The following is a 21,915-nucleotide window of genomic DNA, read 5'->3' on the forward strand; positions in this document are numbered from 1 at the left end:
AAGAGAATCAAAGCATTTTAGTTATGGTGCAACAGACAAATGTTGAAAAATCGGAGGAACGATAAGGTAAGGAATGAGGAGGTTCTGAGCAGAATCGAAGAGGAGAGGAATTTGTGGAAAGGGACAGGATGCTAGGACATCTGTTACAACATGAGGGAATGACTTCCATGGTATTTGAGGGAGCTGTAGGTGGCAAAAATTGTAGAGGAAGACAGAGATTGGAATACATCCAGCAAATAATTGAGGACGTAGGTTGCAAGTGCTACTCTGAGATGAAAAGATAAGCGCAGGAGAGGAATTCGTGGCAGGCCACATGAAACCAGTCAGAAGACTGATGGGAAAAAAAAGGAGTCTTCTCTGACCTGGGGTTCTGGATGACTTTTCTAAACTATACCCCTTTCACTAAACCTCTCCAGTCCTTTTCCTTGTCTCGCGGTATTAGCCGAGCGATCTAAGGCGCTGCAGTCATGGACTGTGTGGCTGGTCCTGGCGGAGGTTCGAGTCCTCCCTCAGGTATGGGTGTGTGTTTGTCCTTAGGATAATTTAGGTTAAGTAGTGTGTAAGATTAGGGACTGATGACCTTAGCAGTTAAGTCCCATTAGATTTCACACACATTTGAATATCCTTTTCCTTCATCCCTCCTGCTCCCCCTTAAACTCTTCTGCCAGAAGGAGGAGCCACTGGCTCCAGATTCCTGTAAAAGTTAAATCCTTTTGTGTGTGTGTCTCCCTGCTGCCGCTTGGTGAGTAGATTTTTTATCTATCCATTTACATTATATTATCAATATTTGATTGTTTTTGTTGTTATATTTATTTATTTTGATTAAAATGTTCTCTAGGACATCTACTTTTTTGTGGTCTTCCTCTCGAGTTTGCCAGAAACCCCATTATAGAGTAACACGGGGAATTGTGAAAAAGTGTCTCCGCAAGCTTTTCACAGCAGGAAGAAAATAGTTGACATTGCAACTGATGTGGCAGCAAGTAATTTCAACAACAGCCTAACAGGCATTACGGGAATGGTGAACATGCTCAAACTTGAAATTGGACCAGCTGTTACAGCTTCTGCCCAAAAGCTGATGAAAAGCATATCAAATGAGCAGAGGAGCAAAGGAGCAGAGCAAAAGATAACAGAAAGCTGCCAGAGTGACAGAACCACCATGGCCATGAAGAAGATGGAGGAGGACCCCTTTTTGGATATGGAAGGATTGCTGTATGGCCCAAGGATCACTGATTGGAGGTATTTTTAACTTAACTACAAAAAATGTAACCCAAACCTTTAAATGCATTTTTCTGGCACTACCTGCTAAAACTGGAATATTAACTAACAGAAGATATGATGGCAGATGTACTGATGTAGGCTCTTCCTGCTCAAAAGTACAAGAAATGTTTCGAAGGGCTTTAACTTCAATTCTAGAGTGACAAACTTAAGATTCAGTTCTTAATTTAAAACTGTCTGTGAAAGTTGAGGTGGTGTGTTGAGATACAAATTTTACCTCCATTTACTATCTTGGTGTCAGTAGATAGCACTATGCATCATACTTTTTTATGTCTTTCTTAGTTCTGTGTTATTCTCCGTACTGTTAGATACAAATACAGTTGTTCGTTAATTACGTGTCAAGCCTCCATTTTCAAATCACATCCCAACAAAACAAACTGATATTTTGCTTCGATGATTGCTTTAGAATCTGCATTTACCCATCCAGGGTTGTGTGTTAAAATCACACTCTTGCTGCATTTTTGCTTACGAAGTATTTATTCCTGGACGTATGTTTACCAGGAGTTTTTTTCTTTCTAGTTTTGAGCAATACAATCTCCTGTATGAGTAAGGGACACGTTTCTTTAAAACTCTGTGCACATCGCTGAAAATGCTACTTTACCTGCATACCATATATTTGAACAAATTTCCTTTGTTAAATGTATAAATTATGAGATCTTAAAGCTGAAATACATTTGATTGGCAGAACAAGACAGTTTATGTATGTCATGGTTCACACATCAGTATGGAAAAATAGATACTTACCAAAGAGTTATCATTTATTTATTCTCTACTGACAGCTGACTTAGGAAATACAGGTAATAAATAATCATTTCTTACTTTTCCAACATCTTGAACATCCTGCAACTGTCGCAGTTGTGACAGCGTGTGGTGTCGCAGAGCTTCATGTAAAGGTGTGTCCCCATCTTTATCTGGTATATTTAGGTTTGAACCTTCACGCACCAACAGCTAAAAAATAAAACATGTTATATGCAATTTGAAATGTTTTTGTGTAAACTGCAACTCTCTCTCTCTCTCTCTCTCTCTCTCTCTCTCTCTCTCTCTCTCTCTCTCAAAATTGCTGTCCCATTGTGAGTTGAATGCACTATGGAGGGCTCTTACAGCCAATCTCAGCTTTCCAGACCTTGGAGCCACTGCTTCTCAATAAAGTGACTCCTCATGATGTTGTATGTGCCCTGTTCCAGTCCTCCCACCAAGAAAAAATCCTTGGCAATACTGGGAATTGGACTGAGATCCTTCATTGGCAGTCAGACATGCTGACCACTTAGCTACAGAGCAAATGCTTATTGGATACATGCCTCAAGTTTTACAGCATGGGAGTAATTGTAAGATTGTGATATTTAGCTGTGGCCACATGGAAACATCATGCAAGCATACAATTATAAAAACAATTACTTGATATAACTGGGCAGGCAGCACCGTCCTTCAAAGTACAACTTTTTTTACTAACTATATTATTGTCATTATAGCCTTTTGAAGTACAATTAGGTCATAGTAAATTGTAAATATATTCCACATAAGTAGTTTCCAGCCACTAAACTCCATAAATTTATACAATGATTTGTTTCTTATCTCTGAAAACCATTCCTGAATGCATTCATGGACCACAGAATATGAAGGAATGAATATAATCTGCCTTTTGATAATTTAACTCATGTGAAAACTAACATTAGAGAACCAGTTAAAAACACAACTGAAAAGCTATATTGTTTAAAAATTTTTCATCAAAATACTAAAAGTCTTTTGAATAAAAAAGAAGAGCTGCTGCTTTCTCTGTAAGAAACAGCTGACACAGACGTAATTATTCCTGATGTGCTCTGCTTAAATGAACATCACTTGGAAGCTGCAGAAATTAATCAGCTACATTTAAATAGTTATAAAATTGGTTCTTCCTACTGTTGGAGCAACCTAAGACAAGGTGGAGTGGTAATTTACACACACAATACTATTAGGTCACACTGTATTGAACAGCACTTTGAATATTGTGCAGTCAAATTTAGAGCTTGAAACACACTTACTGATCATAGTAACAGTTTACAGGACACCTATGGGAAACATTCAAAAATTTCTCTCTTAGCTAGAAACAGTTCTTACTAAACTTTATAGAAACAATAGTAATGTCATCGTATGTGGTGACTTTAACATAAACTTACAAAAAATAACAATCAGAGACTATTAGAATCACTACTGTTAACCTTCAATCTGCTCCCCATGATCTCATTCCGAACAAGAGTATATGGGCACAGCAAGACCCTGAGTGATAATCTGTTCCTATATCCCACAAATTACAATGAAGTGGTGACAAGCGCAGTAACAAATGGTCTGTCTGAGTCAAATGACAACCCTAAAACTTGCCAGCAGAAAAACAGCACATGGCCTTTGTAGCCAAGTTAAACATGTTAGAACAATAAATGCTGAATCTACTTGCTTATTCAGAAATAGTTTATGCCATGAACAATGGGAGGAAGTATACCACACTGACACAGTGAATGAGAAGTTCAACTCTTTCCTGAACTTATTCCTTAAACATTTTGAAGCTTCTTTCCCCCAAAGATAGATTAAAATCAAACCAAGCCTGTAGTAAAAGGAAAGAGTGGCTAACTACTGGCATAAAAGTATCATTTAACAAAAAGAGAGATCTGTAAGTACAACAGAGGACTATTACAGACCCAGCAGTAAAGTTACATTACAAGAAATACTGTAAAATTCTAACAAGTGTAATCAAGAAGGCCAAACAGTTGCACTATGCACAAAAAATTAGCAACTCAAACAATAAAATAAAAACCATATGACACATCATAAAAAGTGAGACTAAAAGGAACATAAAACCTGACAATAATAACCACAAAGTTGCAGCCTCAGATTTCAACAACTTTTTTCCTCACTATAGCTGAAAAAACAGTGCACCCTAATTAACAGTCTCACACAGAAGATATTGAACTACTTAACCACATGCAAACAACATCTAAAGTAGCACTTCATTTCAGAAGTACAACTCCTAAAGAAGTTGAAAAAACCATAAAATTACTCAAAAACTCAGATTTCTGTGGATACGATGGCATATCAAGTAGGATTTTAAAATCATGTGCAGACTTAATCAGTTATATATTGTGCTATTTGTGCAACCAATCTATGGAAACTGGTGTGTTCCCAGATAGGTTAAAACATGCAGTAGTAATGGCAATCCACAAAACTGGAGCAAGGGATGAAATATCCAACTATCGGCCCATCTCTCTGCTGCCAGTGTTCTCAAAGGTATTTGAGAGAATAGCGTATGATAGGATTTATAGTCACGCTACACAAAATGGCTTACTGGCTCCTACACATTTTGGCTTTCATAAGGGCTCCTCCACAGACAGAACTATATTTAACCTAACAGATGAAATTCATAAGACAAATCTTTGACTTGGATAGAATCATACTTACAAAACAGGAAGCAAAGGGTTGTCTTAAGGAGGACAGGTACAGCATTAAAATCAGACTGGGGAAATATAAAGTATGGAGTCCCGCAGGGCTCAATTCTTGGGCCACTAATTTTCCTGATCTACATTAATGATCTACCAATCACATTAATAACAGAGGAAAAAAACAGTAATGTTTGCCGACGATACAAGTATCCTTGTAAAAGGACCTAACTCCACAATGCAGGATACAGCCATGACAGTCCCTACTCAAGTACACAAATGGTTCACTGCAAATAGCCTAACCTTAAATCTTTCAAAAACCAATATGATACAGTTTCTGAAAAAAAGTTCCTGTTAACAATCACAAAATTAATGAAACCATACATACAAAATTCCTAGGTATCCAGATAGACAGCCACCTAAGATGGAAAGAACAAGTTGATCAGCTGGTCAAGAAACTTAGCTCATCGTGCTTTGCATTAAGAGCTCTCCATCAGTTAGTGGACAGAGAAATAATGTTGTTGTCATATTTTGCATATTTCCATTCTGTTCTCTCCTATGGCATAATCTTCTGGGGAAATGCTGCAGGTGTTCGAAAAGTCTTCAGAATACAAAAACGAGCAGTGAGACTAATGTGTGGGGTCCCTAATGGGGCATCTTACAGAGGTCTCTTCAAATCTCTCAGGATACTATCCATCACAGGTCATTATATATACTCACTGATGTTATTTGCAGCCAACAACAGGGAATTGTTTCAGAAAAATTGTGACATCCACAACCACAACACAAGACAGGGGAAAAATTTTCACCGATGCTCTGCAACTCTCACTAAAGTATATAAGGGAATTACTGAGTCAGGTATAAAGGTCTTCAATAAGCTCCCTGTCAATATAAAAAAGGAAATAAATCATGTACACGTTTTCAAAAGGAAACTAAAATTATTCCTTATTGAACAAACTTTCTACAAAATGAATGAATACTTAGAGTTATAAGGTATAAGAGTGGGGGATACTATCTAAGAAAAGCACTCCCTTAAAGATGGAGTGTGATGCTGTTACTTGTAGTTTAACTGAAATTGTGGTGATAAAATGTAAATTTATCTATGTCATTATGAGAAAATGTGAACTCCCATGTATCCCATACTCTTGAGCATTCACTTAACCTCTTCTTAAGGAATGCAGTTAAAATTTGTATTCAATCAAAACCATGACCATGAAGCAAATTTACCAGCTTATACATGCAGTAGCATAAAAATATGTACTATCACTTATTCTACTATTGTAAACAGTCACTTAAACTGTTTTTGGCATAATGCAGGCTTCAATACTGCATACAAGTAATTGTTCTTGGTAAATAAACAAATGTCTGTGCAATGAGATGTATAAATATTTATGTACTACTGTATTGTATCAATTGACTTGTCCTATATTGCTTGTACACTGGTTGTATAATATGTAATCAACAGGACCAAATAAATGAAACTGAGGACATTCATACAATATATATTGTTCCATGGATGAATAAATAAATAAATAAATGTGTGCTTCTCAGGAAGATGAGAACCAAGTTGGTTATATCCATAATTCAGCATAAGATTTATGGCCACTAAGGTACAAGTCATAAAAGAAAAAAGTAATAATAATAATAAATTCATAAAAACTGTGTATGAAAGGAATTTGGAGTATTAGAACATGATATCTAATTGATTAGTGCCATTATAAATACTGTATCACTTCTATTGGACATGAATGTGGCAGATGTGGCCTACTGAAGGAACTATTCCACTATTTGCTTATAGTGATTTAAAGAAAGGCCTCAATCTCCGCTAATTTCAAGTTGTTGCCACTCATATCTCACCTGTCATTCAACATCATCTTTGCCTCTGCACTTCCGACTCGACTGACATCTCTGCCCAAACTCTTTGCCTCTGTATATGTCTGCTTGTGTCTGTATATGTGTGGATGGATATGTGTGTGTGTGTGTGTGTGTGTGTGTGTGTGTATGTATACCCGTCCTTTTTTCCCCCTAAGGTAAGTCTTTCCGCTCCCGGGATTGGAATGACTCCTTACCCTCTCCCTTAAAACCCACATCCTTTCGTCTTTCCCTCTCCTTCCCTCTTTCCTGACGCAGCAACCGCTGGTTGCGAAAGCTAGAATTTTGTGTGTATGTTTGTGTGTCTATCGACGTGCCAGTGCTTTCGTTTGGTAAGTCACATCATCTTTGTTTTTAGATATATTTTTCCTACGTGGAATGTTTCCCTCTATTATATATATATGTGTGTGTGTGTGTATGTGTGTGTGTGTGGTGTATAATCAACAGTTGCTGAAAAACAATAGATATGAATAAGATAATTAAACGTGGATGTTATTTAAACATCTATATTATTAAATGACTGAAATAGTCACCCCATCCCAGTTTCAGGCTGCCTATCTGACGGCTTCCAGGGGCAACGAAAATGTTATTTTTTGTACTTCATGTAATTAATGACTGAATTTAAAAATTTAAAATGCTGTCAGAATCTACTTATTAAGAGGTACAATATTATGTTATACATAGGTCATATTTTAAAGTTAGAAACTGTGTATATGTCTTGGGGCAGCATAACTCACAGCATGCAAATTACCCAGAATATGTTCATCCAGTATTTAAGAATGAAAGCTGATAATAATTTCCAATAAACTCTACACATCATTTCAAACAATTTCAAAACTTTTTCTTGTTCACTCCCCGCCGTGGGAGTTTGATTCTTTAAAAAATTGTGGTCTGTCGCGTTACTAGTAGTACTGCAACACCTTAAATGAAATGTTCTTACCCGGACTATTTGGGTATGTTGACGTTCGACAGCAAGATGCAGTGCTGTCTGGAGATTTACGTTTTGTAAGTCCATATTAGCACGTCCTTGGTGGACCAACAGTTCGGCAACTTCCACATGGTTGTTGAGAGCTGCGAGATGTAGTGCTGTGTATCCATCATCTTTCTTTTCATCCACTATCCACGGTCTCGGAAGTTTCATTAACAAGATGCGCATTGCACTGTTACAAAAGAAAAGAAATTGAGTAATGAAATGGTAAACACTGTTTTTAATAATAATTATTTATCTTAATAAAATGTATAAGAATGCCCTTGCCCGTTTTCTGTTAGAAAAAAGTTAGGTCAGCTTCTCTTTTATCATTCATTTACTTCAGTCATGATACATATTTATGGAGACAATAGCCTTTTTAGCATTTTTAATTAACATAATAGCTGTTATCCAGAATTTTATGACACCAGTTTTGACACGTCATACTGTAATCAAAATTATGTATCATATATATATATATACATTATTCAAAATGTTGAACTGTGGTAGCAAAAAAACTAAAATACACTAGTTTTAAGAAAGTTATTCGTTTTAATGGGAAAACAGGAATTGTTATAAGAGAAGGTAAATGAATAAATTCTAAGTTTGAATTTGAGAGAAGCTCCATACATCATTTTGAACCAAGAGAAAGCAGTGGCCAAAGGAATAAGGATACATGTGAACTTTCGTTCAACACTTTGGACTGAGAGATGGTTGGTGATATCGAAAATGGATCAAGCCGATCTGGTAATTGGTTATAACCAAATGGTCGGTGACAACAAACGTAAGCCTCATTCCTAAATGCAGCAAAGGAACTTGGTACAGTCATCTCAAAATAAAAAGCCTTAACGTATACATGAGAATCAGTAGCGCAAGTATTCAATCATGTAATTACATGTTAATCTTTTTTATGATTACCTTGAAAGAAGAAAGAGTAACTCCCTTAAAAGCAAAGTTTCTCGTGGGATTGATAACATTTCATTTATTTTTGAAAAAATTGTAGATAACGATGGTTCTCGTGCAATTATAATAACAAATAAATAAAAATTCTACCGACGTAAAGAAAGATGCTATTAGTTTCGTAAGACTAGAGAGTTGTCATTTTCAATTAAGAGTGAATTGTCAAGTGTCATACAGAATTATAGATCTCTAAATGTCCTACATTAAATCTTGACTGAATTGTAATGCAAATTATTAGAACTGTTACCTGTATGTCACTGATTCAAATAGCAGAGCTGGAATTTAATAATATCAATCTTATTAGCAATGACTAGTGATTTTTCACGCGGGCGTGTGTGTGTGTGTTTTCTGCTTTATGGGCGCTCAACGCTGTCGGCGCCCTCGATGGTTTTTCCTGCGACTGCTCGTCGCGTGTGGTACAACATACATGCTTCTGTAATGTTCTTCGTAATACGTGTCAGTTCTGTCATGAATTTACAAGTAACGTAATGCTCGGCTTCTTGCGACTGCGATGTTTCTCTTTTTCGTGCGGGTAGGTCTTTGTCCAAATTTTTATTTTGACCGTAGCGGTTCTAAGGGAAACTTCCATTTGTGTGAGATCAGAAAATACAGAGTACATTTTTTTCTTTTATATTGAAAAACTTTGTAACTGCGGATATACAGTCTACAATGTGTAAGGGGAAACAGCTCTGTGCACCCCGGAAGCTGCGAAGGGCCGGCAGGAGCGCAGGGTAACGTGATGCTGCGCGCCCTAGTCAGCCGGCGGCGGGCGACGGGACTAAATTCGTCACACTTGGCTCGCAGCCATACTAGGCCCGGCCAGCGCCGCCTGTATTTTCTGAGGCGGTATTTCGGTGCCCGCCGCCTGTGCTAAATAAGGGGCGCGCCCAGCTGGGCCACCGGCCTTGACTCGCCACCGCCACCGGCACAGTCCACTGTCACTGCTTGCCGTAAAGAGCAGTGTCTGCAGTTCATGCCATCCGTGGTACTCACATCTCTCATTATTATTATTCTTTAGCTTAACGCATTGGCACGATTAGAGTTGGTACAACAAGATATCAGTTGCGGACGAGGAAAATAATCGGCAGTGAGTTTGTCAAAATTTATTTCGTGTGCCTGCGCCACTTCTCTCTGTGGAGTGCGTGCTTGCTTGTCACCCTGTGGGACGCACCTATTAGAATACCTCTAGACCAAGATACCTTGCATCCCTGTGAGCTACGGCCGCACAGAAAACGTACGCAAGGGAAGCCATTTCATTACTGGTATGAATCCAGGACTCTCCGTGTAGGCCTAATGTTGCTCTTTTTGTTGTGGTCATCAGTCCGAAGACTGGTTTGATGCAGCTCTCCATGCTACTCTATCTCGTGCAAGCCTCCGAATAACTGCTGCAATCTACATCCTTCTGAACTTGTTTACTGTAGTCACCTCTTGTTCTCCCTCTACGATTTCTAGCCCTCCCCCCCCCCTCCCCTACTCCCAACGCCTACTTACCTCCAATACCAGATAGATGACCCTTTGATGTCTCAGAATGTGCCCGGCTAACCAATCTCTTCTTTTAGTCATGCTGTGCCAAAAATTTCTTTTCTCCCCAGTTCTATTCACTACATCCTCATTACTCATGGTTATGCGATCTACCTATCTAATCTTCAGCATTTTTCTGTAGCACAGCATTTCAAAAGCTTCTATCCTCTTCTTGTCTAATCTGTTTGTCGTTTATGTTTCACTTCTATAGATGGCTACACAACAGAAAAATACCTTCAGAAAAGACTACCTAACACTTATATCTATATTCCATTTTAACAAATATCTCTTCTTCAGGAACGCTCTTTTTGCCATTGCCATTCTACATTTTATATCCTCTTTACTTCGATAATCATCAGTTATTTTGTTGCTCAAACAGAAAAAACTCATGTACTACTTTTAGTGTCTCATTTCTTAATTTAATTTCCTCGTCATCGCTTGATTTAATTCGACCAAGTTCCATGATCCTCGTTTGGCTTTATTTGAGTTCGTCTTATATCCTCCTTTCAAGACGCTGTCAGTTCTGTTCCAAGTCCTTTGCTGTCTATGACAGAATTACAATGTCAACGGCAAACATCAAAGTTTTTATTCTTTGTACTTGAACTTTTAATTCCTACTCGAAATTTTTCTTTCGTTTCTTATACTGTCTGCTCAATGTGCAGATTGAATAACATCGGGAATAGGCTGCGATCCTGTCTCACTCTCTCAATCACTGCTTCCCTTTCATGCCCTTCGACTCTTATAAATGCCGTCTGGTTTCCTTACAAGCTGTAAATAGGCTTTCGCTTCCTCTAATTTATCCCTGCTACCTTTAGAATTTCAAAGAGAGTACTCCAGTCAACACTGTCAAGATCTTTCTCCAATCTACAAAACCCATAAACTGTGGTTTCCCTTCCCTTTCCTCTAAGATAAGTCGTAGGGTCAGTCTACCTCGCGTGTTCATACATTTCTCCGGAATCCACACTGATCTCCCCAGATGTCGGCTTCTACTAGTCTTACCGTTCTCCTGGTTCAAAATGGTTCAAATGGCTCTGAGCACTATGGGCTGGTTCAAATGGCTCAGAGCACTATGGGACTCCACTTCTGAGGTCATTAGTCCCCTAGAACTTAGAACTACTTAAACCTAACCAACCTAAGGACATCACACACATCCATGCCCGAGGCAGGATGCGGTCTCGCGGTTCCAGACTGCAGCGCCTAGAACCGCTCGGACACACGGCCGGTTTACCATTCTCCTGCAAAGAATTCGTGTTAGTATTCTGCAACGTTCACCTGTTAAAGTAGATAGCTCGGTAATATTCACACTGGTCAGCACATGCTTTCTTTAGAATTGGAATTATTACTTTCTTCTTGAACCGTAAGAGTATTTCGTCTGTCTCACACATATTGCACGCCAGATCTATAAGTGGTTCCGCTGCATGTCGTATACTCCAGCGGCCTTTGTTTCGACTTAGGTCTTTCAATGCTCTGTCGAATCGTTCACGCAGTGTGATATCTCCCTCATCTCATCTTCATCTACGCCCTCTTCTCTTTCTATAATATTGCTCTCAAGTTATTTCCCTTGTGTAAACCCTCTATATAGCCCTTCCACCTTTTAGGTTGGAAATTCTTTGCTTAAGGCTGGTCTTATATCTGAGCTCTTGGTATCCCACAACTGCTTCTCTTTCCCCCAATGGCCTCTTTTGTTTTCCTGTAGGCTCCTAAATTCTTATATTTGTCCTATATTCTCCCTGCTTAGCCATTCTGCACTTTTCATTTTTTAAACGTTTGCATTCCCTTTCACCTACTTCATTTGCTGCATTTTTATATTTTCTTCTTTGATCAAGTAAATTTAATGTCTCATGTGGTATCCAAGGATTACTGCTAGGCCTTATTTTTAAAATTGAGGGTGAGACCACATGCAGAGAACCAGTCAATGATACTTTTAATAACTCTGTTTACGTTTCTTCTGTTTCTGTTTGTATGCTTGAACTGATTAGAATACTAGTGTCATATGCAACAAGAACTAATTCTGGTAGTTGTATACTAGATGAAAGATCGTTTACATATGCGAGGAAAAGTAGTGTACCTAAGATTGAACCTTAGGGTACCCCATATGTGAATCTGGTTAGTGAATATGTAAATGGCAGTCTCAGACGAGCCACACTTCTGAAACCCTAACTATAGTTGCTAAGGGTACTATTGTTGTTAAGGCGAGACACTGTTCAAGAACACATCACCTTCTCAAAAATTTTGGAGAATGATGTCAGCTGTGAAAGAGGTCAGTAATTGTTGACATCTCTCTTATCGCCTTTCTTAAAGAGGGGTTTAACACCGGCATATTTCAGTCACTCTAGAAAAATGCCTTGAGCTAGTGATGCATTACATATTTCAGATAAGAAGAGGCTTATTACATGGCACAAAATTTTTAGCACTCTCTTGAAAACACCCTCAAAGTCACATGAGATATTTTTGAGAGAATGCATAATTTTCTTAATCTCTGAAGCACAACTTGGTGATACACTCATATGATTGAATTTCATGGCTGTTACATTTCAACATAATACCGTGATTTTGCTCTTGAGCTGATTGTCCTTATACTTTCTACTATATTTAAGAAATGATTATTAAATGTATATGCTACCTGTGACTCACCATTTATAGACCTTCCATTCAGTTCAATAGTGCCGTTGTCTTGTTCTGTGGATGGTTCTCCTGTCTCTCGCTTCACTACATTCCATATCGCCTTCACTCTGTTGTCGGAAGTACTGGTTTCTGACATTATGTGTAAGTTCTATGATTTTTTTAATAACCTTTCTTAGTAATTTCAAGTATTTTTTTGTAATGTGCAAGTACTGCAGGGTCCCTGCTTGTTCTTGCCAAAAGATAAATTTCCCTTTTCCTTTCACAAGATACTTTAAACCCTCTACATCTATCTACATCTACATCCATACTCCGCAAGCCACCTGACTGTGTGTGGCGGAGGGTACCCTGCGTACCTCTATCGGTTCTCCCACCTATTCCAGTCTAGTATTGTTCGTGGAAAGAAGGATTGTCGGTATGCTTCTGTGTGGGCTCTGATTTTATCCTACATCTACATCTACATTTATACTCCGCAAGCCACCCAACGGTGTGTGGCGGAGGGCACTTTACGTGCCACTGTCATTATCTCCCTTTCCTGTTCCAGTCGCGTATGGTTCGCGGGAAGAACGACTGTCTGAAAGCCTCTGTGCGCGCTCTAATCTCTCTAATTTTACATTCGTGATCTCCTCGGGAGGTATAAGTAGGGGGAAGCAATATATTCGATACCTCATCCAGAAACGCACCCTCTCGAAACCTGGCGAGCAAGCTACACCGCGATGCAGAGCGCCTCTCTTGCAGAGTCTGCCACTTGAGTTTGTTAAACATCTCCGTAACGCTATCACAGTTACCAAATAACCCTGTGACGAAACGCGCCGCTCTTCTTTGGATCTTCTCTATCTCCTCCGTCAACCCGATCTGGTACGGATCCCACACTGATGAGCAATACTCAAGTATAGGTCGAACGAGTGTTTTGTAAGCCACCTCCTTTGTTGATGGACTACATTTTCTAAGGACTCTCCCAATGAATCTCAACCTGGTACCCGCCTTACCAACAATTAATTTTATATGATCATTCCACTTCAAATCGTTCCGCACGCATACTCCCAGATATTTTACAGAAGTAACTGCTACCAGTGTTTGTTCCGCTATCATATAATCATACAATAAAGGATCCTTCTTTCTATGTATTCGCAATACATTACATTTGTCTATGTTAAGGGTCAGTTGCCACTCCCTGCACCAAGTGCCTATCCGCTGCAGATCTTCCTGCATTTCGCTACAATTTTCTAATGCTGCAACTTCTCTGTATACTACAGCATCATCCGCGAAAAGCCGCATGGAACTTCCGACACTATCTACTAGGTCATTTATATATATTGTGAAAAGCAATGGTCCCATAACACTCCCCTGTGGCACGCCAGAGGTTACTTTAACGCCTGTAGATGTCTCTCCATTGATAACAACATGCTGTGTTCTGTTTGCTAAAAACTCTTCAATCCAGCCACACAGCTGGTCTGATATTCCGTAGGCTCTTACTTTGTTTATCAGGCGACAGTGCGGAACTGTATCGAACGCCTTCCGGAAGTCAAGGAAAATGGCATCTACCTGGGAGCCTGTATCTAATATTTTCTGGGTCTCATGAACAAATAAAGCGAGTTGGGTTTCACACGATCGCTGTTTCCGGAATCCATGTTGATTCCTACATAGTAGATTCTGAGTTTCCAAAAACGACATGATACTCGAGCAAAAGACATGTTCTAAAATTCTACAACAGATCGACGTCAGAGAGATAGGTCTATAGTTTTGCGCATCTGCTCGACGACCCTTCTTGAAGACTGGGACTACCTGTGCTCTTTTCCAATCATTTGGAACCTTCCGTTCCTCTAGAGACTTGCGGTACACGGCTGTTAGAAGGGGGGCAAGTTCTTTCGCGTACTCTGTGTAGAATCGAATTGGTATCCCGTCAGGTCCAGTGGACTTTCCTCTGTTGAGTGATTCCAGTTGCTTTTCTATTCCTTGGACACTTATTTCAATGTCAGCCATTTTTTCGTTGGTGCGAGGATTTAGAGAAGGAACTGCAGTGCGGTCTTCCTCTGTGAAACAGCTTTGGAAAAAGGTGTTTAGTATTTCAGCTTTACGCTTGTCATCCTCTGTTTCAATGCCATCATCATCCCGGAGTGTCTGGACATGATGTTTCGAGCCACTTACTGATTTAACGTAAGACCAGAACTTCCTAGGATTTTCTGTCAAGTCGGTACCTAGTATTTTACTTTCGAATTCACTGAACGCTTCACGCATAGCCCTCCTTACGCTAACTTTGACATCGTTTAGCTTCTGTTTGTCTGAGAGGTTTTGGCTGCGTTTAAACTTGGAGTGAAGCTCTCTTTGCTTTCGCAGTAGTTTCCTAACTTTGTTGTTGTACCACGGTGGGTTTTTCCCGTCCCTCACGGTTTTGCTCGGCACGTACCTGTCTAAAACGCATTTTACGATTGCCTTGAACTTTTTCCATAAACACTCAACATTGTCAGTGTCTGAACAGAAATTTTCGTTTTGATCTGTTAGGTAGTCTGAAATCTGCCTTCTATTACTCTTGCTAAACAGATAAACCTTCCTCCCTTTTTTTATATTCCTATTAACTTCCATATTCAGGGATGCTGCAACGGCCTTATGATCACTGATTCCCTGTTCTGCTCTTACAGAGTCGAAAAGTTCGGGTCTGTTTGTTATCAGTAGGTCCAAGATGTTATCTCCACGAGTCGGTTCTCTGTTTAATTGCTCGAGGTAATTTTCGGATAGTGCACTCAGTATAATGTCACTCGATGCTCTGTCCCTACCACCCGTCCTAAACATCTGAGTGTCCCAGTCTATATCTGGTAAATTGAAATCTCCACCTAAGACCATAACATGCTGAGAAAATTTATGTGAAATGTATTCCAAATTTTCTCTCAGTTGTTCTGCCACTCATGGTCTCTTAGCGAGATATACGTAGGAGGGAGCAATATACTGCTTGACTCCTCGGTGAAGGTATGTTCTCGAAACTTCAACAAAAGCCCGTACCGAGCTACTGAACGTCTCTCCTGCAGAGTCTTCCACTGGAGTTTATCTACCATGTCCGTAACGCTTTCGCGATTACTAAATGATCCTGTAACGAAGCGCGCTGTTCTCCGTTGGACCTTCTCTATCTCTTCTATCAACCCTATCTGGTACGGATCCCACACTGCTGAGTAGTATTCAACCAGTGGGCGAACAAGCGTACTGTAACCTACTTCCTGCTACGGTCGCCGGTTCGAATCCTGCCTCGGGCATGGGTGTGTGTGATGTCCTTAGGTTAGTTAGGTTTAAATAGTTCTAACTTCTAGGGGACTTATGACCTAAGACGTTGAGTCCCATAGTGCTCAGAGCCATTTTTGAACCTACTTCCTTTGTTTTCGGATTGCATTTCCTTAGGATTCTTCCAATGAATCTCAGTCTGGCATCTGCTTTGCTGACGATCAACTTTATACGATCATTCCATTTTAAATCACTCCTAATGCGTACTCCCAGATAATTTATGGAATTAACTGCTTCCAGTTGTTGAACTGCTATTTCGTAGCTAAATTATAAGGGATCTATCTTTCTATGTATTCGCAGCACATTACACCTGTCTACATTGAGATTGAATTGCCATTCCCTGCACCATGCGTCAATTCGCTGCAGATCCTCCTGCATTTCAGTACAATTTTCCATTGTTACAACCTCTCGATACACCACAGCATCATCTGCAAAAAGCCTCAGTGAACTTCCGATGTCATCCACAAGGTCATTTATGTATATTGTGAATAGCAACGGTCCTATGACACTCCCCTGCGGCACACCTGAACTCACTCTTACTTCGGAAGACTTCTCTCCATTGAGAAGGACATGCTGCGTTCTGTTATCTAGGAACTCTTCAATCCAATCACACTATTGGTCTTATAGTCCATATGCTCTTACTTTGTTCATTAAACGACTGTGGGGAACTGTATCGAACGCCTTGCGGAAGTCAAGAAACACGGCATCTACCTGTGAACCCGTCCGTGTCTATGGCCCTCTGAGTCTCGTGGACGAATAGCGCGAGCTGGATTTCACACGACCGTCTTTTTCGAAACCTATGCTGATTCCTACACAGTGGATTTCTAGTCTCCAGAAAAGTCATTATACTCGAACACAATACGTGTTCCAAAATCTACAACTGATCGACGTTAGAGATATAGGTCTATAGTTCTGAACATCTGTTCAACGTCCCTTCTTGAAAACGGGGATGACCTGTGCCCTTTTCCAATCCTTTGAAACGCTACGCTCTTCTAGAGACCTACGGTACACCGCTGCAAGAAGGGGATTAAGTTCCTTCGCGTACTCTGTGTAAAATCGAACTGGTATCCCATCAGGTCCAGCGGCCTTTCCTCTTTCGAGCGATTTTAATTGTTTCTCCATCCCTCTGTCGTCTATTTCGATATCTACCATTTTGTCATCTGTGCGACAATCTAGAGAAGGAACTACAGTGCAGTCTTCCTCTGTGAAACAGCGTTGGAAAAAGACATTTAGTATTTCGGCCTTCAGTCTGTCATCCTCTGTTTCAGTACCATATTGGTCACAGAGTGTCTGGACATTTTGTTTTGATCCAGCTACCGCTTTGACATAAGACCAAAATTTCTTAGGATTTTCTGCCAAGTCAGTACATAGAACTTTACTTTCGAATTCATTGAACGCCTCTCGTATAGCCCTCCTCACACTACATTTCGCTTCGCGTAATTTTTGTTTGTCTGCAAGGCTTTGGCTATGTTTATGATTGCTGTGAAGTTCCCTTTGCTTCCGCAGCAGTTTTCTAACTCGGTTGTTGTACCACGGTGGCTCTTTTCCATCTCTTACGATCTTGCTTGGCACATACTCATCTAACGCATATTGTACGATGGTTTGGAACTTTGTCCACTGATTCTCAACACTATCTGTCTTGAGACAAAACTTTTGTGTTGAGCCGTCAGGTATTCTGTAATCTGCTTTTTGTCACTTTTGCTAAACAGAAAAATCTTCCTACCTTTTTTAATATTTCTATTTACGGATCAAATCATCGATGCAGTAACCGCTTTATGATCGCTGATTCCCTGTTCTGCGTTAACTGTTTCAAATAGTTCGGGTCTGTTTGTCACCAGAAGGTCTAATATGTTATCGCCACGAGTCGGTTCTCTGTTTAACTGTGGTTTTTTAAATGGTAGTTAAGTGTCCTTTCTGACTAGCTTATGCGGAAATCTTTTTTTCAAATAATGAAATGAATTTATCATGGAGCTGATTAAATTTTTTGTTAGCATTTGGTTCATTATAAACTACATCCCATGTCATCGCTTGTAAAGTATTCCTGAAAACATTTGTCCTGGAGTCATTAATTATTCTAACTGATTTCCACTAAGAAGTATCCACACTGTAAGGATGCTACGTTATTTATCCTAACTAACTGTGCCTGATTATCAGAGAGACCATTTGTTACTGGATAAACAGTTATTTTCTTACTTTGAGCTTCATAAAAGGAAACATTATCAATTGGAGTCCAACTGTCTTCATCCACCCGTTTTGGAAAGTTATTTACTGAGACCAAATTGTAGGATCCAAATAATGTTTCCATATCATTTTTGCTATCAGAATTCTTTAGAAAATCCACACTGAAGTCATCACAGACTATGAAATGCTTGCTGTTGTCTGACATATAGCACAGTAAGGAACCAAGATTACTCATAAATAGCTCAAAATTTCCCAGTGGGGATGTATATACAGTTACCATTAAAAGTGAACTATTTTTCAGCATGCACACACTTCTATGTGCTTATTACTTGTCCCATTGTTTTTGAACTTGTGTTCTGTCTCAATGTATGTAACAACTCCTCCTTTTCCTATGCTATTTCTGTGTAAGTAAGCTGCAACAGTGTAATGCAGTTTATCTAACCCTGTAGTTATGTGGTGCTCAGGCAGGCACGATATGTCTATCTTTTCAGAGCTCTCTAAATTTTCCAAACAGACAAGAAGCACTTCTACCTTGCAAGTCAATTCTCTAATAGTTTGATGAAATGAGCTAACCATACTTTTCTGCGCATTATTAAGAATTTTGTGAGGCGCTTCTGTTATTTTCAGTTCTTTAAAAACAGGGAGCCTGAATCCTGATTCTAACCTAAAATAGATGCTCTCGTATATTATGTCCAAGGCGCTCAGCCAACTTATCTTTCCCTCTCCTATTCAGGTGTAGGCCATGTCTAGTATATCCCCATGTCCTAATTGTAACAACAGGCGCTGCACTCATATGAGATTTTGTTTCAGTTAACAGCAGCCTGCTCAACTCTGTGTTCACACGGCTCAGAGCAAGCATGTACCCAGGGCTGGTCATGGGGCTGCAGGACCTTCACATTTGTGTGTGCTGTTGCTATTGCTATTTCATCCGTGTCACCCCTAATGTAGTAATTACTAGTATTAGCCAGGCTGTTCCCTGCTTCACCAACTATAAGAACCTGATCCTGATCGCCAAAACCTTTACACAAATTCCCCACACCCTCTGTCACCTGGGTGAGGCTAGCACTGTGCTTCGCAATACTTGTGGCCTGGTACCCTGTCCCTAACTTGTCCCGCACCATCTGGCCTACACCCTTCCCATGGCTGCTACCTAGCAGCAAGATTCTTTTCTTCCTACTCTTCTTCGATACCGACCTATATTGACTTTCTTTGCTAGAAGTCTGTTGCACGCTACTGTCACCTATAGCTGGAAGAGGCTATTTACCTCCTACTTCAGGTAACAAGTCAAATTTATCGGATACTGTTAGCTCAAGTGCAGATGAAGTTGAAAAGCTGCTCCTCTTTTGCCCATTGCTTGTTACCTTTACCCATTTCTCGAGATCTTTTTCCTCCTTCAATTCATCTATTTCAAATTTCGCGTGATCTAATTCTGCCTGAATGGCACAAATCTTTGCCTCCTGCTCAACGATTCTCTTGTCTTTTTACAAAGCCTACAGTCCCATGGGAGAGCCTTGTTGAGTTCCCCATTCAGTTCTCCACTACTACCATCCTACGGCAACATCCACACTTATAACGAACTGCAACACAGATTACACGCTTAAAAATAGAAATAAATCACTTAACACACCTTACATTACACGAATTGTCGTTACTTATGAGCAGCAAATATTAGGTCTACAGGTTAGCGCTTCGGATGTATGATAAAACGTAAAAAGTTATTTATTTCCGCTTACTATAAGAACCTAGCACTCACTCAACTGCAGTTCCAGGTGAATTATCTTAATCACAAAAGAATGTAACTTTATTGTACCAAAACAGAACGTAAAAGTGCGAAAGATACTGAATCAAACAAATTAAGATTTATGCTACTTTCCGCAAATACGAACTTAACAGTGAATGGACACAATCAAATTAAATTGTTTGAAAGGAAAACAGAACAATTAAGCGGGATTCTCTAACTTAATTGTGCCACAACGTAAACAAATATACTATTAAAGTCCGACCTCGCGCTCTTTTAGCGTTTTCTGGACTAATATGTACAGGACAGTGATATCTTTAATAGTAACCTTAAATAAGCACTTATACTCGTATTCAATGAGTAATTTGTAATAAACTAATTGTCATTACAATCTACTTGTCTTTACGAGAGCGCAAAAACTCGGAAGTCTCGCCTGGTGCATGGCTGCCAGCCTGTCCCATGGTATTCAGATTAGGCGCACTTTGTGGCAAAGACATCAACGTGAGCTCAGGCTCATGCTCCAGAAACCACAGCAGCCCGATTGTGGCCTTACGACTCACAAGACATTTATCCTACTGGAAGGTGCCAACGGCCTCGGAGAAGAAATGAAGGGATTCAGGTGATCAATAATGTTCTGTTGTTCACAGCCGTCATGGTCCCTTTGACTGCTACCACAGATCCCACGGAAGGCCAGGTGAATATCCCCCACAGCGTAATACTGCCTCCACCGACCTGCGTCTGTGCAGCAGTGTGTGCTTCCAGAGCCGTTCGCCAGTCGTCGACCTGGTGTAACAAGAAATGTGTTTTATCCGACCAACTGACACGTTTTTTCGAATGATTCACGATCCAATCTCAATGATCTGGGATCCACTGCAATCGTAACTGACGATGTTGTTGGACCAAATGGTAACACGCATGGGACGTCTGCTGCAGAAACCCATGTTTAACAATGTGCACTGGACGGTGTGCTCTGAAACACTTGTGCTGCACCAGAATCGTATTCCGTTGTCAGATTTGCCATGTATCCTGATTCGCAGAGAGCAAGTGCTCCAGCCTTCATGTTCTGTGAGTCCAACACCTTGACGTCTACTCGTGGCTGCATCGCCCTCCTCCCATTGTCTTCCCTCCGCTTCCCACAGGTGCTCACGGCAGTAGGGCGCCGTTTCCGACCTGCTCGTTCTCAGGCGTTGAGCTATAATAATCTGCCATTCGCCAGAGTCGCTTATGTCAGCGTATCGTCGCTTCAATAATTCTCCAAATGTTTCTGCCCGCTTCTATACTGACCGCATCATGTGGTCGCAACGCCACAAGGTAGCATTCAATCACGCGCTGGGCAGTGTGCACAATGTTTTGGTCCATCATTGTGCCATATGAAACAGGAACTCCTATTTGATATGGCAAGCTAAGCTGATTCAGTACATTGTACGGTGTCTGTTACGTTAAGTGAATCTGACGATGATGTTTTCGAAACGCGTCATTAAAAAGAGTAGTCACAAAAATACCGGTGGCTATTTTACTATTATCATAGCGTCCAGAACAGCTATTCCAATACTCCTATCTAGCCTCCAGCGACTTTCTGAACCGCACTCTGCAGTATGGATCCAGACAAAGATAAGTTTTTGGCCGCGTACTTATAAATTATTCCCACAATATCTCGTTAGTTTCTTCATTTCGCGTCTTCTTCGACTTTCTTTTCATTTGACCACTCCCTTTCATCCACTCATCCCGTATCCTAGCCTTGTTTCTCAAAGTTTCATTTATTTGTGTTTTACCGCATTTCAGACGCAACCTCATTTTGCACACGGAGTGTTTGTTAATCTTCTCGATTACATTAATCTTTTCGTTAACTGTTAGAGACAAGTACTACAAGTCAACTGAAACACACACACACACACACACACACACACACACACACACACATATATATATATATATATATATATATATATATATATATATATATATATAGTGTTTACTTTAATACAGTAGTACTGTATAAGCTTTTATTCCGCGTTATATAATGAATTATTAATTAATCTTAAAATCTGCATTCCGTTTCCACTTCAGGCACACTCCGCTTTACATAAAAATTAGCATACAGAAGT

At 40.0% G+C, this 21,915-nt stretch overlaps 1 protein-coding gene across 1 annotated transcript in view; it reads right to left on the reverse strand.

The window, feature by feature from the left end:
• Window positions 1-21,915, reverse strand: part of LOC126191168 (E3 ubiquitin-protein ligase MIB1-like) — a 217,780-nt gene that overhangs the window by 34,575 nt on the left and 161,290 nt on the right. The window contains exons 2-3 of the mRNA XM_049931941.1: window positions 7,492-7,711; window positions 2,095-2,223 (exon numbers count right to left, since the gene is read on the reverse strand). Of these exons, the coding sequence (XP_049787898.1) occupies window positions 2,095-2,223; window positions 7,492-7,707 (345 nt within the window). The 5' untranslated portion in view covers window positions 7,708-7,711. The remainder of the gene's footprint in view (window positions 1-2,094; window positions 2,224-7,491; window positions 7,712-21,915) is intronic.

The sequence above is a fragment of the Schistocerca cancellata genome, chromosome 6 (assembly GCF_023864275.1).
Source record: "Schistocerca cancellata isolate TAMUIC-IGC-003103 chromosome 6, iqSchCanc2.1, whole genome shotgun sequence".
NCBI lineage: Eukaryota > Metazoa > Arthropoda > Insecta > Orthoptera > Acrididae > Schistocerca > Schistocerca cancellata.